The sequence below is a fragment of the Urtica dioica genome, chromosome 3 (genome assembly GCF_054948205.1).
Source record: "Urtica dioica subsp. dioica isolate 48M chromosome 3, U.dioica_male_clone48M_v1_H2, whole genome shotgun sequence".
NCBI lineage: Eukaryota > Viridiplantae > Streptophyta > Magnoliopsida > Rosales > Urticaceae > Urtica > Urtica dioica.
Window position 1 is genome coordinate 50472574 of NC_142758.1, and position 15691 is coordinate 50488264.

General features: G+C 34.9%; 3 protein-coding genes across 3 annotated transcripts; 2 read left to right on the forward strand and 1 right to left on the reverse strand.

Moving 5' to 3' along the window:
- Window positions 1–1529: 1529 nt before the first annotated feature.
- Window positions 1530–9745, forward strand: LOC149403626 (uncharacterized). Its single transcript, XM_089609589.1, has 4 exons — window positions 1530–2701; window positions 2802–2852; window positions 2948–3020; window positions 9223–9745. Exons 1-4 carry the CDS (start codon window positions 1971–1973, stop codon window positions 9376–9378), a joined length of 1011 nt encoding a protein of 336 aa, XP_089465715.1. The 5' UTR covers window positions 1530–1970; the 3' UTR covers window positions 9379–9745.
- Window positions 9746–10713: 968 nt separating this feature from the next.
- On the forward strand, window positions 10714–13384 carry LOC149403627 (uncharacterized). Its single transcript, XM_089610048.1, has 13 exons — window positions 10714–10828; window positions 10893–11094; window positions 11185–11282; window positions 11372–11455; window positions 11554–11684; window positions 11772–11844; window positions 11946–11991; window positions 12073–12182; window positions 12268–12375; window positions 12454–12513; window positions 12631–12692; window positions 12756–13071; window positions 13168–13384. The coding sequence occupies exons 1-13, from the start codon at window positions 10751–10753 to the stop codon at window positions 13366–13368; spliced, it is 1569 nt and encodes a 522-aa protein (XP_089466174.1). The 5' UTR covers window positions 10714–10750; the 3' UTR covers window positions 13369–13384.
- A 56-nt stretch (window positions 13385–13440) lies between these two features.
- LOC149403628 (protein NETWORKED 3C-like) lies at window positions 13441–14129 on the reverse strand. Its single transcript, XM_089610049.1, has one exon. It carries the CDS (start codon window positions 14022–14024, stop codon window positions 13497–13499), a length of 528 nt encoding a protein of 175 aa, XP_089466175.1. The 5' UTR covers window positions 14025–14129; the 3' UTR covers window positions 13441–13496.
- Window positions 14130–15691: the final 1562 nt, after the last annotated feature.

The window sequence follows — 15691 nt, forward strand, 5'->3', positions numbered from 1 at the left end:
TATAATAATTTCATTACCAGTTTCATATATATATATATATATATATATATATATATATATAATTAATTGTTGTTACTACAAGGCCTGTACTAGACTCACATATTTCTATTTTTAATTAGCGCATCTATAGATGAAAATCGATCACGCAGTAACACCCACTATAGTACTAATGCTAATAAAAATTAAACAAAACAAAACGGTAAGTAGCGCTTAAAATACTTCAGGCATATATTAAATTTATTAATTTCTATATTTGGAGTGTCTATATAGATAATACGTAAATTACGTATACAATTAGTGAAATACAAAATATGCAATCAGAGGGTGGGAGGCACATGGTTATATATATATACACACTTATATATATAGGTGGAGAGAGAGAGAGAGAGAGAGAGGTTAAAAAGCACGACGTTGTGTTTGGATTCTGGGGTTGTGGGGAAACACCATCATGCATGCCAAAGTGTGTACTTATTTGTTTATAATTACATTGATAGATGTTAAAAATATATATAAATATAAAACGCATGACTCCAATAAATTTATCCTCTTAATATCTTATGCTTCTCTTGACAGATAATCTCATGATGTTTATGCCCGCCCACTTTCCCCTTTCTCAATTAACTACTTTGCTAATTATGCACCTAATTTTATTATTAACTAATAACCCTCTTGCTCTTGAGTCTTGACATACATTTATTCTAATTAATTAACAATGTACAAGCAACCCCTTTTGTCATAAATCTACAATTGTTTGATTCTCCCAACACTGTTACTCGGTTTTAGCATTGTAAAATGTAATGAACAAATTAATTATTGTGATTTTTTCACATTTGTTTTTTTTTTTTTTAAATAGTCTGTTTCTTGTAAAGTGTGCTTAATTATTCGTTAAATTATGGGACTTTTCTTCAAAACAAAACGGTATCTTGTTCTTCCATGCATTCATCTTGTACAGCTGGATCATGTGTTACATTTGTCAATCAATTCCATTTTAGGACGTTATGTACATATAATTGAGCCAACATGTGAAAACAAGCTATACGTTGTTATTAGTTTAGGGAAATCAGTCAATTAACGTTCAATGGCAGATATGTGAGCCTTTTTTTTCATGAATGTGTGCCTTATTATTTATGGAGAAATTATGTATCAATAAATTTGACGCCAAAATATATCAATAAATGCATGGTTCAAAAGATATTAGCATATTTTAAGAGCAGGTAAAAACGTACACCTAGTGTGTATGTGAGTCTACAAAAAGCCTAAAAAGGACCTTTTTGAAATATCCCAAAAAGAGAGAGCCTGTATAGTCATTTAGTCTTTTAACATTAAAAAATATGCCCTAAAGCTGTTAGCTGGAGTAATCTAAACCGCGACATCTACACACACAGGTGAAAATAAAACACACATATATATGTATTATATAATATAAAATAAATTCCGTCTTAATAAAGTCAAAAAAATATTACTCATCAACCCTGCGTAAGAGAATATTTTATATATAACATATTGAATATATATATATAACTGACTGACCACCATCCTCTCTCTCTCTCTCCTCTCTCTCTCTCTCTCTCTGCAACAGTTTCATCTCCACAAGGTTCCAAAGAAAGAGAATTAATGGAAAGCGAGATTTGCAAGGTTTATTCTCATCCTCAGATATTATCATGTCTCCAGGGTTGAAAGAAAAGAATAACCAAAAGGGTTTAATATATTTATTATAATTATCATCAGTCTCTCTCTCTCTCTTATCCTCTCTTTTGTATATCTGGGCTGTTAATGGGTGTGTATGATCAGACCCGCCTGATCATCATCTTCTTCTTCAGCTTCGTGAACATCAAATTAATCCCCAAAACACCCTCGTTTCCATGGCCTGTATAGCCGCCGATCATCATCATCCGTGCGAAATCCATGGGCGGAAGTGATCGGAGCTCGTCGTCGGAAAGAACAAAGTGGCGGTCGACGTCGAGGAGGGTATGACCATGGTTCCTTCTCAAAACCTAATCACAACAACACCGAATCAGAATCACCATCATCGTCGACGTCATCACCAAGAACAACAAGAAGAAGAAGAAGACCTTCAACACCGTCTTCTTCTCCTCCTTCAGAGAGGCCATCTTTATGGTGGCGGTGATTGCCACGAAGAACACGAAGAAGAAGAAGAAGAAGAAGATCCGTACAGTACTGTGTATCTGAGTAATAATAGTATGAGCCATCTTATGAGTGGGAATGGGAATGGGAATGGGAACGAGTATTGCAGCGCAGACTCAGCCGTGGTCAACAACATTCCTCCGACCGCGGAAAACGACAAAAACGACAGTTCGCAGCGGTTGGAAGAAGCCGCGGGTTCCAGCAATAACGACGAAGACGACGCCGATGACGTGGAAGCCACGTGGCTCCAGCTCAGCATTGGCGGCGGACCGCGCCGCAAGGCTCCTAGTCCGGCTCCTCCTCCGACGACGACGTCGCCGACGTATTTGGAGCTCGCCGGAGGTAGCTCGATACCTCCGGCCAGCGACTACTACAGATCGCGATATCCGCTCCACAGCTGGCCGCTATTCAACCTCCCGTCCACGTCATCATCGCCGTTCTTCCGCCATCCGCCGCCGATGGTGGACCCCACGCCGGTCGATTTCAGAGTGGTGGACCCTCCTCCCCGGAGGCCGCACTCCGGCGTCTGGTTCGCTCTCCGAGCCTCGCAAAATCAGTAAGCTAATTAAAAATTAGAGTTAGTCCAAAAATCTCTCATATCATTTCATCGCGCGTAATATATTTTCACTTGTTTGTTGCGCGCGCGCATTTCGCAGGACCAAAGAGCCCTTTTTGCCTCAGGTGTCAAAGAGTTTCCTCAGAATCAAGTACGCGTATTATTAGTTACTCTCTTTATTCGTCTTTGGGTGTGAATTAAATGATGATTAACGATGATTTAATTAACTTGAAACTTGAAACTCAGGGACGGAAGGATGACAGTTCGGCTGCTGATTAAGTATTTGGTCAACAAGCTGAGACTGGAAAGCGAATCAGAGGTATGTCTATGACTTATATCATCACTCTATATTCGTAGTTAATTAGTTTCCATGACATATAGCATATTTGCCAACAACACTGAAATGTTGATAAATTAAGGGCTAGATTTATTGTGTATGTGATAGTTCTCATCGCGTAATTAAGTTACATATGGACATGGTTGGTGTGAGAAGCATGATAGGAACATAGGAACCATAAATGCTAATATATAGACACACATACATATATGTACAGTGAGTGCTCTTTGTTTCTTTGGATTAAATCATATGTTTAGGTGGTCCGTATATATCCATAGCCACTCTCCCAATTCTTTCAACCAAAAACGGTTTTTTTCAAGTATACATACATATGTATCTATATATGAATAGCTTCATTTTTTTTATTGAATTATTTATTAGTATGTGTGAATATATCATAGATTCATATATATATCTACTGGTACAAACTTACAAAGACATGAATAACTACCTACCACACTATTTTCCCGGAACCACTGAAATAAAACAGAAATGACTGATCACTGTAACACGTCCAAAGACATGAGTTCTTTATAATGATGGCCTTTGAACACCTTCTATACAACTAGAAGCCTAGTAGGGTAAATATATATAGAGAACAATATTTAAACAATATATGCTATAAAAGAGTGTACAAGATTGTAAAGTTTATTAGTGCGGTAGTACATACATATACATTTCGTATATAATGTACCCCCAAAAAAAAAAATTGCTCGATAGCTCTAATGTGTTGAGATTTCTTCTTGGACTTGGTTAATGCGTTCTTCTTGTTAGATTAAATAATATATGATAATGGATACAAAAATGTTGGAAGTACTAGTTGTGGTACTATTAACTACGATATATTTAAGATGCCACTATCTTTATTTTAGTGGTATCAAAATTAGTTTTCAAAAACAGTCTCAAAACCCCTTTTAATGTATACATATACATAAATATTGTAAGTCTACGAATAATAATCACCAAACTCTTTGAAAGTTGAAACTAATTTTTTTATATAATATTGTCAAGGAAATAAAATTGAACATATATGGTGTATCTGTTTCTTATATGTTTATTTCTTTTCTTCTCTCATTACCTCCCTCTTTTTATTTTTCTTTTTTTGGACGCACACGAATTCCGCTGGAGTTTTATTTTGTTTAGTTTTGCCTCTTTTTAAAAGCTAACTCAATGGAGTTCGTATTAAGGAAAATCCAGATAAAGGCTAGGTTATGTGGTATGTTTTTTTTTTCTGTTGATGTTTGCACGTGTTGATAGGTTCACATCATGAAATGACTTTGACGACCTTGGTCTGTAAATAATCTTAGGTCTTACAACATTTAAACTATAAGCTAATTTCCTTAACCAAAATAATAACTTTTTTTCAAGTAACCAAAATTATGAATTTGAAGTAATGTATGTATTATAATGAACTAAGGTACTTAGAGACTGATCATATACTGAAATGATTTACATACATACGTGACTAAATATATAGTACTTTGTGCACGAGAAGCACCAAGGAAAGTATCATAATGTATGGAACTTTGATTGATATAATTGCATTTCATCCTTTATACACGATGCTTCATACACACATTTAATCATGAAATATCAGTACACGATCACTATATATTTTTTTTGCTAATAATTAACCACATCGAAGCAAGTATCATTACATTACATGTATAGCTTTTGAAAAGCACGAAACGTAATTGATGGATGTAATAAACTGATTGAAACTGTGTCTTAATACGTACAAAATTTCGTTGATTTTTTTTTTTTTCAGATGTGCATGATACATGCTATACATAATAAAGTCTTGGATAATTTAGAAAGTACATGAGAAATATCAATCGAAAGAGAAAAAACACTATAAATTTAAACACTATTTTTTGTTTCCAATATTTCTTCTACCACAAAGTTCAAATTACCAAAAAAAATAATGTAGCTCACGTTATGGATGTTAGCTATTGAATAGTGTTATCATATCATATGAGGAGTCAAACATTATATATAGATGAACTAATAAAAACTAGTGCCGCGAAAAATTACGTAGACCTCTTTTTTCTAGTAGTCGATGCAAAATTGATTATGAAATCAAAAGTTGCTACTTCTTTTGATCGCTCTAGAAAAGAGGTCTTACTGACTAAAGTTCTCAGCTTCAACAAAATTCTCACAAAACATGCCATTGAAGAACGCAGTGGAAAAATATCGTAAAAAATTAATAGCTATGTAAATATTACAGACTCTAATATTTTCATAGATTAAAGATGGTTAGGTCACTAGTACTGTAGAACATATTTCATTTGAGCTTACAGAAGTACAAATGGAGTTATGTATTTGATGGCTTACATTAGATATTACCACCTAGCGTTTATAGCTGTAATTTGTAGTAAAAAATATCTCTACAAAAGCCATTTTTATGAGGTATTAATTAGGGCAAATGTATGTAGATTTATTATTATTATTATAATATATATATATATATATATATATATATATATATATATATATATATATATATGCCTTCAACCCTTTTTCCCATTTGTTGCAAGAGTAGTACAGGTTATAATACTTAATACACCAGGGCTTTATTTCAAAAGTTTTCTAGAATTGATTACTGTGACATATATATTCCGCCTTGTTACAATTCCAAATATACTTAACTATTACAAGATATTATCTCAAATGGTCAAAGAGAATAATCATTTTGTAAATATAATCGAATAGAAATCGGCGGGAAACTACGCATACAAAACTATTAGGATCTGATTAAACATGCATGCATGATTAAGAATACAAATAAAGCTGAAAGAATGTCTGCGCATTCTTGCCAATTGTTGTCATTTTATTAAAGACTATAGAGAATACTAATATCTGTTCTACGGATCTGATAGTCTACCAAAAACCACGTAATATTGTCATATTTACATGTCTTTTCTCACGTCGTTTAAACAATGTCATTCTCGAACATTCCCTATATGATCTTTGTTTCTAAACATACGTCAATAGAGTTATATGATCAACATGTGTGTGTGTGTGTGTGTGTGTGTCTATAAATATATATAATTTTGTTTGCGTATGTGTGAAATAATTTAGATCTCAGCTGTTTCCTTCTGTTTCATGTGATGAGAAATGCATATAAATCAATGTTCCTTCTGTCATTTAATAATTAAAATTATGAGACGTATATCTTAGAGTTGAATGTATAATTAAAATACTTTGGTTTTTTTTTTATTAATTAATACACACAAGACTAATTAATATATTTAAAATGTACTATATCTGTATAATAAAGAGTATTTCCATTTTATTTTGAATGTGTCTTGACACAAACAATATCAACCCATTCATATTGTTTTCTAAATAATCCAAAGTTGTTGCTCGTTATTAAAGTCAACCTTAGACCGTTTATTCGGCATTCTCTATACGTACATTAGTTATATATAACCGCCGCCCAATTATATGAACCGATCAAATATAGATTTTCTAAGAATTAAAATTAAAATTCTTGTATAGTCCATGCCGTCCTGAATATGTAATTAATGCCGACCCTCAACTTCCAGACACGACATGCAAACATAAATCCTATATAACATATATATTATCCACTTACCCAATGATTAATTAAGTTTGTATATATTTAATGAAGTCCATGCTTTAATTATTTATTGTAAATATAGGATTCTATCTTGTCATATATATTGTATATATGTTCATGATTCCTTTTCTTGCAATAATCTGCATATATATTTTCTCAAATAATACTGCCACGAATCTTTTGAATATAATGATTACTGGTGATAATCGTACAATTACCTGTCATTAATGTAATCATATATATATATATATATATATATATATATATTACTATTTTTCGTTTTTCGTCATATGCATGGGCATGATCATTAATCATATCAATAATGGGATATGAGAAAGAAATTTGTTCCAAGGTGGAACGATTTGCGTTTTTGTTTCCTTCTCCTATATATTTAGTCATAATCCGTTTTTTTTTAAACTTTAATTAAGAGTAGAAGCACTCTATTTTTATTTTATTTGTTTACTTTTTCCTATATTGCTAATTAATTGTTAACATTAGAGATGCTAATTTTCCGTTGAAATTATTTTAAGAAAATCATTTTTAAATTAATAAGATTAATCAAACGGTACTAAACTTTAGATAATTAAATATAGGAAAAAAAATATAAATTGACTAGACGTAAGTCACGTAACCGAAAACCAGCATCTTTAGCTGACAATCATGAACACACAAATAAGAAGACGAAAAATTATGAGGAGAAAGAAAAAGGGTTTTTTTTTTTTTTTTTTTTTTTTTTCAGAAAAGGTTGATTATAGCACATCAATAGAAATCATATCGTAGGGCCTCAAAGATCACACGAGTATAGAGTATAGGATGGCAATTTTAACTAAGTGCTCACATACCCACAATACCCTACTGATCATAAATACGGTATTATCCATTAAAAATTATACGGGTATGAATAGGGTATGGTTTTAAAATACCCTACTAAAGACCTTACTCATACTCTACCCGTTTGAAATTATTAATATATTTATGAATTTTTAGCAAATTCTAGTGTACGTGTTTATTAATTTAAGTATTTTTTATATTTGTTTTTTTTTATTTAAGTATTTTTTTAATGTTTATTTTTATTAATATATCTGATATTAAATAGTTACCAATGGATTATTCTATACTTTTTAGGGTTTTATCCAGACTCATACACATTAAATATAAATAAATATAGATAAGATATGATTTTAAAAAAAATGGTGGGTTTGATAGATCCTACCCACTGTTATCCCTACACATGGACCGTTATTTTCACACTCAAAACCCTTGTGCATGCCCTTTCTATCGTCACGCTTTCGTTTCCTGATCATACTCAGCTCGTATTATATTTTTTTACAAGAAAATTTGATATATGTATATCACGAATATAATTACGCCCTTATTTTCTTGAGTATACATCAATATTTTGCTTTTAAAAACAGAAGTGGTGCACTTTGATGGTATTTAAAGGACCCCATCATTTTCTCAACAACCAACCACACTAAGGAATGACTATAAACAATGTACTCATAATTTAGATATCTTTGTTTTACGTTGCAGGAAAGCCATTGCATGAGAATTAAAATCTACATAAGAATCATCCTAATAAACTCGTGAAATCAAAATTTATGACTAGTAGGTTTGGACAGTAGTTGAAGTCCCCTTAGAATAATGTTGAAGTATATACCCTTAATTATTCATCTAAAATAAACAGCAAGATATCTAAGGTTTGGGTTTCAATAAGCATTGCGCCTTATTTTGTTTTTTGTTCTGTTATTTTAAATATAACAAGCTTTAAGATAAATGTATGACTAGTGGTTGCTTGTTTTCATGGTAGAATGTTGACCTTTCATATTAGGGTTTTTAGAAGCAACGTGAAAGAGACGTGCATGAAGATCATTTATATTATATAAATGTATGTATGTGTTATGTTTGTACATTTAGTTAGTTGGTCTTCAAAATTAAAAAAAAAATTAGTTCATGGCTTCTAGCCAATTTGTCGCCGTGCTTTTTGGATGTTTTTTATGAAGAAAATAATTTTGTTTTAAGTATTATTTGGTTGGGAAGGATTCGGAATGTGATATGAGTTAATTAATATAGTAATAAAGTCTAAAAGAGCTATGATTTTGGCTTACGAACAAAGCATAGGTGGGTCCTGAAATGATTAGAATCGGGCAGTATAATATCATGCGATTGCGGGCAGTTTCCAAAAGGTCTATTTTCACGGCCTGACCGCTGACCGAAATATTTATTTTGGCCGTCTTTATAATGTGGAATCTCTTGGAGTGAAAGGAAAAAAAAAGTAGAGAGAGAGAGAGAGAGACAAATTTATGGGTAAAGTAGACGTTTCAAAGATTTATGTGTATTGAAGCATATCTTCGCATGAAAAATACGTAAGCTAGTTATATAGTCCACTGACAAAGCATGACTTCATTCTTACGTACATGACATCCTATGCTTAGTTTATTTTCTATTATGTTATTTGCTTAACGAAGTGGATACACTGTTGGATACGTAATGATTGATAGGGTTACACGCATTTTAGGTGGTAAAGAGAAATAAGAAACACTTCTGTTATGTTATGATTTAATGAATAATTAAAAAAATAAAGGTGAAAATGTTGTGCAGGTAGTGATAACATGTAGAGGGCAACAAGTGTTGGAGTTGATGACGTTGCAGCAAGTGAGAGATCACATTTGGGCTCCAAATCTGAGTCTGCGTCAACACTCTTCATCAACGCCCACTGATCATCTCATGCTCTTGATCTACTCTAGGACCACCTAATTTGCATCGCCACCTATTTTTCTATTATTTTTTTATAATTTATACGTACAACAACAAAACACGTTAATTTCCCCGGTTTATTTTTACAAATTTTTTTTTTTTTGGCTTTTTTTTCATTTATATATAAAAAAAAGGATAAAATATCTCTAATCAATGGAGAAAGATATATGTAGTGGGGAATATTTCACAATATTTAGTAGTGTTGGATGTTACACGCAATGTTTTGGATTGTATGAACTCCACACACTATATATATCTCGGCTTTATATATATATATATATATATTGGAGCCATGTCCATTACTATGTAACGAAGTGTGAGCTTCAGTCTGATTTATTTAATGAAATACTTGCTAACCTTGTTGTTACCTTTCATTATTAGACCATTTACTATCTCTTACCATTTCGTTTTAACCAACGCACAAATTAATTGCTTCTAGTATCGACTTTTGAATTTTTATCTAAAAAATACCGTGTTAATCAATTTAATAAACTTTCGTTGGAGGCTCAGTTTCAAGTTACATTTGTTAAATTATTCCCTTAGGAATTTGTCTTGTGACCAATTTTCGGGCGAGTTTGTCAATAGTTTTTGGGTCTGCAAATTATCAAAGGCGAAGAGTTAGCCATTCGATTTTGCAATAAAATTAGTAATTCTAGAAATATCTCTATAAATCCAAGCCCATATCACTAGCCAACGACCATAATGGAATTTCCGTTAAGCACAATATCATAATTCGGAACGAAACTTCCCATCCAAAAAAATTTGGAATGGGATTTGTTCCTTTCCATACATTTTCTTTTACTTATTTGGGATCCTATGATTTGAATTTTTTTCATACTAATTTGCCAGAGATGACTAAATTTGAATACTGAGCCCAACTCTTCGTGTTGATCGGTTTCGTGGGTCTGGACCAAATTTCTACTAATTTGGGCCCAAATTTTTGCATATTAGTAGAAGACGAAGTCCAACATCAATAAAACAATAGTTTTTAGGTCGGTAAACTATCAAAGGCGCATAGATAGTCTATCGATTTTGCATCAAATCATGAATTTTAGAATTTTGACAATTAACTGTTTTTGGATTTGGTAAATTTTGTCCTCTACATGGGTGTTTTTGGTATATCTGAGTCCAGCTTGGTTACATTGGGTCTACACTATAGTTGGACGGTATTTACACAAAAAAAAAAAAAAAAAAAAAAAAGCCCATAAGTTAAGCATTAACATTTGTGATCTCAATACTGTTGCATTAGGCCAAAACCAGCCCATATATTCTACGGGCTTTAACGTTTGTTTGTGATGAGAGAACAATCTGATCCCATTTTTTGATTCCCTCCCTCTTCCCGGTAAGCTTTCATCAGAGCTTGTAGTCATCAATGGCGGTCGATGCGTTCGGCGTCGCGTGGAGGTCTCACCTCTCTATTCACCGCCATCCCATTCTCTGCCTCCGAAAGGTTCTTCCTTTTCTCTCTCTCTCTCTCTCTGGCGAATCAACCAACTCTCAAACTTCATTCTCAGGCACGCTACGGAAAGTCCACGTTCGCGACCGAGCCTCTCTCCGATTCCACGAACTACAATGACCGAATCGAAAACGACGATCTCCGAGCCAGGAAAAGGAGCGAACCCGAATGGGAAAAGTTGAGCTCCAAGGAGCTGGGAATCAAGATGGCTTCCATTTCAAAGTCCACCAGAGTGGTTCTCAGCGCTCTTAGAAAAAACGGTTAGTAACAAAGACGCCCACTTTTTTTTTTTTTTTTTGTTTGTTAAATCTAATATGACATGACACAAATGGTATGTATACACATTGAAGGGCACGAGGTTTATCTTGTTGGAGGCTGTGTTCGTGATCTTATCCTGAAGAGAACTCCCAAAGATTTTGATATTATAACTTCCGCTGAACTCAAGGAGGTTATTATCATTATTATCTTATTATCATACCATTTATTTTCTTCAAGGAAAATAAAAAGTAATGATGTTATTGACTCGTATAAATGTAGGTGAGGAATTCGTTTGGGTGTTGCGAGATAGTTGGAAAAAGGTTTCCGATATGCCATGTTCGCGTCAACGACACCACTGTCGAGGTTAGTCTTCTCATCATAGATCATCTACTAATGTAATGTATAGTTGAGTCTGTGAGGCTTTTTAATAATCTCACTTTTTTGGGTTGGGTTTGAATAAGGTTTCTAGTTTTAGCACTTTCGCAAAGAATTCGGGGGACAAGTTCGATGAGGCGAAGAGGCCGCCGGGTTGTGACAGGCATGATTACATTCGGTGGAGGAATTGCCTGAGCCGCGATTTCACCATTAACGGGTTTAGCACCGAACACTTCACATTTCTGGTTCTGACTGTGATTGTGATTGTAATCGTGAAACGTGACGATGATGTTTTTTTTATCAGGTTGATGTTCGATCCGTACGCCAAGATTGTGTACGATTATACGGGCGGGTTACAAGATATTAGAAAATCAAAAGTGTGTATGTATTGTTATGTTAAATACTCAAAAGCGTTTTCAAATGTTGTGAGAGACATTCTTACGATGAATCCACTTATTGATCTGATTTCTGTGTGTAGATGCGAACCGTGATACCGGCAAAAATCTCCTTTGTGGAGGACTGCGGTGAGTGTTTTTTACGTTTCCGTCCCCGTTGATAAGCTGACTCGTCGTCTATGCGAAATTTGACTGTGTTTTGTTGTTTAGCTAGAATTTTACGTGCGGTCAGGATCGCGGCACGGCTGGGTTTTCGGTTCACCAAAGATATGGCTCTGTCTTTGAGAGAATTGTCTTGCTCGGTCCGGCGACTTGACAAGGTAACGAGAAACATGTTTGTTTCCTATGATAAGAAGATTATCGTGACTGGATCGTCATTCCTTAATTTAAGAAATCTTTTGATAGGGAAGAATTCTCTTGGAAATGAATTATATGATGGCATTTGGCTCTTCCGAAGCGTCTTTGAGGCTTTTGTGGAGGTTCGGACTCTTAGAGACACTTCTTCCTATCCAGGTCTTCAATCTCTCTCTCTCTCTCTCTCTCTCTCTCTCTCTCATCTGAGGTTGTCGGTTTTTGCGTCAATATCCACAGGCCTCGTATTTGGCTTCCCAAGGGTTTCGAAGGCGTGACGAGAGGTCTAACATGCTTTTAGTAAGTGGAGTTTGCCCGTTTCCCTTGCTCTTCAAATGACAACATTCATAATATTTCAGTGGAAAAAAAAAGTTAAAAAGTTCATATCTTAAACGTTTTTGTGGATTCCGAACGCAGTGTCTGTTTTCCAACCTCGATAAATTCCTTGCACCCGACCGACCATGTCACACTAGTTTATGGTAAGAAACTCCATTAACAGCCTCGTTTAGTCAACGCATAAAACTCGGGTATTACAACCGCAGGGTTGCGATATTGGCTTTCCACAAGGCTCTGGTCGACCAGCCTCGAGATCCGTTGGTTGTGTCGGCTCTTTGCCTGGCCATCTCCGGCGGCGGATCTCTCTCCGCAGCCGCAAATATGGCAGCAAGAATCTCTGAGCCACACGACACCAAGTTCGACGAGATAGTCGAACCCGAACGCGCGCTCTCGAAAACCGCTTTGGTGAACGAGGTTTTCGATCTCACGGAATCGGCCAAATTCGCGCTACACAAGATGACCGATCCCAATTATGTCTCTCGAGCCATGGCCAAGTTCCCCAGAGCACCGCGGTCTAATCTCGTGAGCCTCTAATCACTTATTCGATTTAACGTTTTGCAGGAACAAAATATATGTATATACGGCACGTTAATTTATTATTGTATTTTTTGTCTTCAGGTATTTATCAGTGTGGCTTTATCGGTGAAAGTATGCAAGATTTTCGACTTAATTTCGAGGAGACAAGTAGGGGATTGTAGTCCGAAAATCGGGGAAAGGGTTAACTATGATTCGTTGGCATTGGGTACCTTGGCGGAGCTACAAAACGTTTTCGCAACGGTTGTTTTCAATACTATTTACCCTTCAAAATCCAAGAATTAACCATATTTAACAGCTAGCAGTCTGTTTTCAATACTATTTTTCTCAGCAATTTTGCGAATCCGATCTCATAGCATATAGAAAAAGGACACGAAAATGAGTTGAAAAGAGAAGGGCATTAGTGAAACGAGTTAACCAGCGCAACCCGATAGGTTTCTGAACAGACAAAGAGTTGCTTTGGGCTTTTCATTGCTTTTATTGACGGGCTTGACACAACAAGCACCGTTGATGCTAGCCTTCAAAGCCTTGTTCTCGTCCATTAGCTTCTGAACCTGCAATCGCAGCTCTCGGATCTTGTCTCTCTTGGATTCGTTCTTCCTCACCAGCTCGGTCTGATATCTGACATGGTCTTCGATCAGCTCCAACACTCTCTGCTCGCTCCACGCCTTGTCCTCTGCGCAGCAATCGCCGCCGCTGCTCGTCGTTGTGCTCTTCTCGATCATCTCTTTGTCGAACTCCGTTCGAGGCGTTTCTTCTTCTACTCTCTGCTGCCGAGAAGACTCGCTCGTTCTCAGCGGTCCGATCATCAACGCCGATGAAGACGAGGGCATCGTTGGAATTTGGGAGCGAAGCTGGTCGTAGCTGAGAGCGAGGCAAGTGTAGGATTTGTGCAAGTCCTCGACGAGCTTCAAAAGCTGAGGCCTTTGCTCGTAATACATCTCCGCTCTCTTTGCAAAAGTATCGCCGTCTCCTTCGATGATTCTTACTATGGCCTTTATCTTCTCCTCGTATTCTTCTGCAAAACGGTCATGTTCAACACTAAGATGTCAACGTGTAACGATGCTCTATATGCATGGAATTATATCGTTTACGTGGACATATCTACCTATGAATTATAACTAAGTAACAATGAGATTTTACTGTTCATAAGCCTCGTCCAATTATATCATCTCTTAGGGCTTCACTACTTAATTCAGCCTTGAGTTTGTTTAGCCTTCAGCCAATCTTTTCTTTAAATGGTTAAGTGAAACTCAGCAATAAATAAATAACACCACCAAATGTTAAGCCAAATAATAGACTAGAGTTTGGTGGATGATTTAGTCTTTTGGTTCTCCAAATTTGATGCCAAGTTAATAGTATATTTTCCATTAAAAAAGATGGTAAAATAATCGTGTATAATTTCTGATTTATATTAATTTGTACATCAAAATAATTTTACTTTATAATTATTCCGTGGCAACGCGGGCTGAACTCTAGTATTTATATTATATATATATATATATATATGCATGAATGTAGATAAACAAAAATACCAGAGAGATTATTAGTTTGGAGACTGAGAGATCGAGGAAGGCGACAATCGTAATTAAATTGGCTTCCATTGCACCACCATGAAAAAGCTTCACTTTTCTTCTTCTCCTTGCAAGTCATCCTTGTCCCACTCTCAAATTTATGTCTCTCGCTTTTTATCTTCTTGTTATATTCACACACCAAAATTAAGTTTCAATTCGGCTCTAAAATGTGCTCAAAATCCGTAATTAAAGGGTATTTAATTAATAATACTATCCTATACAAAACACACGTACATGATCTCCGGATGTTTTCTCTAGTTGACTTTTTTTTGTGTTATATACGAGAATAACCCATATATATTTTCTTACTCGATGGAAAGTGGAAACCATAGATTGTGGTGTTACTAATATTCGAAAGTATGTTTAAATATAAATAATTACTATTATGGGTGCATTAAGAAGATCTCGGGTGTGAAATGTGAATATTATTGTTGTTCATTTGAATTTTTTTCTCTAAAATTAGGCATTTTTTCCACGAAAATTTTGGGGCCTAAGTGGTTAAGCCTCGGGCCGGCTCTAACTCTGGTAGAGAGAGACCATAAACCCTCTATTCGTGAATATCTACCGGATCAATAAAGTTCAAGTTACAAATATAGAATTAATTGTGGCGTTTAAATAATAGGCTATTTCTAAAGTCCGACTTCATTTTCTGATTACAAAGTTCGTTATATAGAATTAATTTATAGCTCGATAAAGTCCGACTTGCAAATATAAAGCTAGCTTTATAACTTAGACCGAATACCATATAACTTCAATACTTCATTTTCAACTCCTTTTTACTCTCTATTTCATTTTGTTTCTCTCACTTCCAAAAATCTAATAATCACACATACAGCTTAGGCCATTTTTTCTCTACTAGTATCGTGGCCTTGCCCTTGCACGGCACGATATATCTTATTATATAAACATCCAAAATTGATTTTAATTTTAATTTATTTTTTTTTTTACCTGATGCTCTCTCCTCTTTATTAAATTGGGTCTCGCATTCAAGAGTTTTTTTCATTTTTTTTTTTGCTCAAATGCACTCAAGAGTT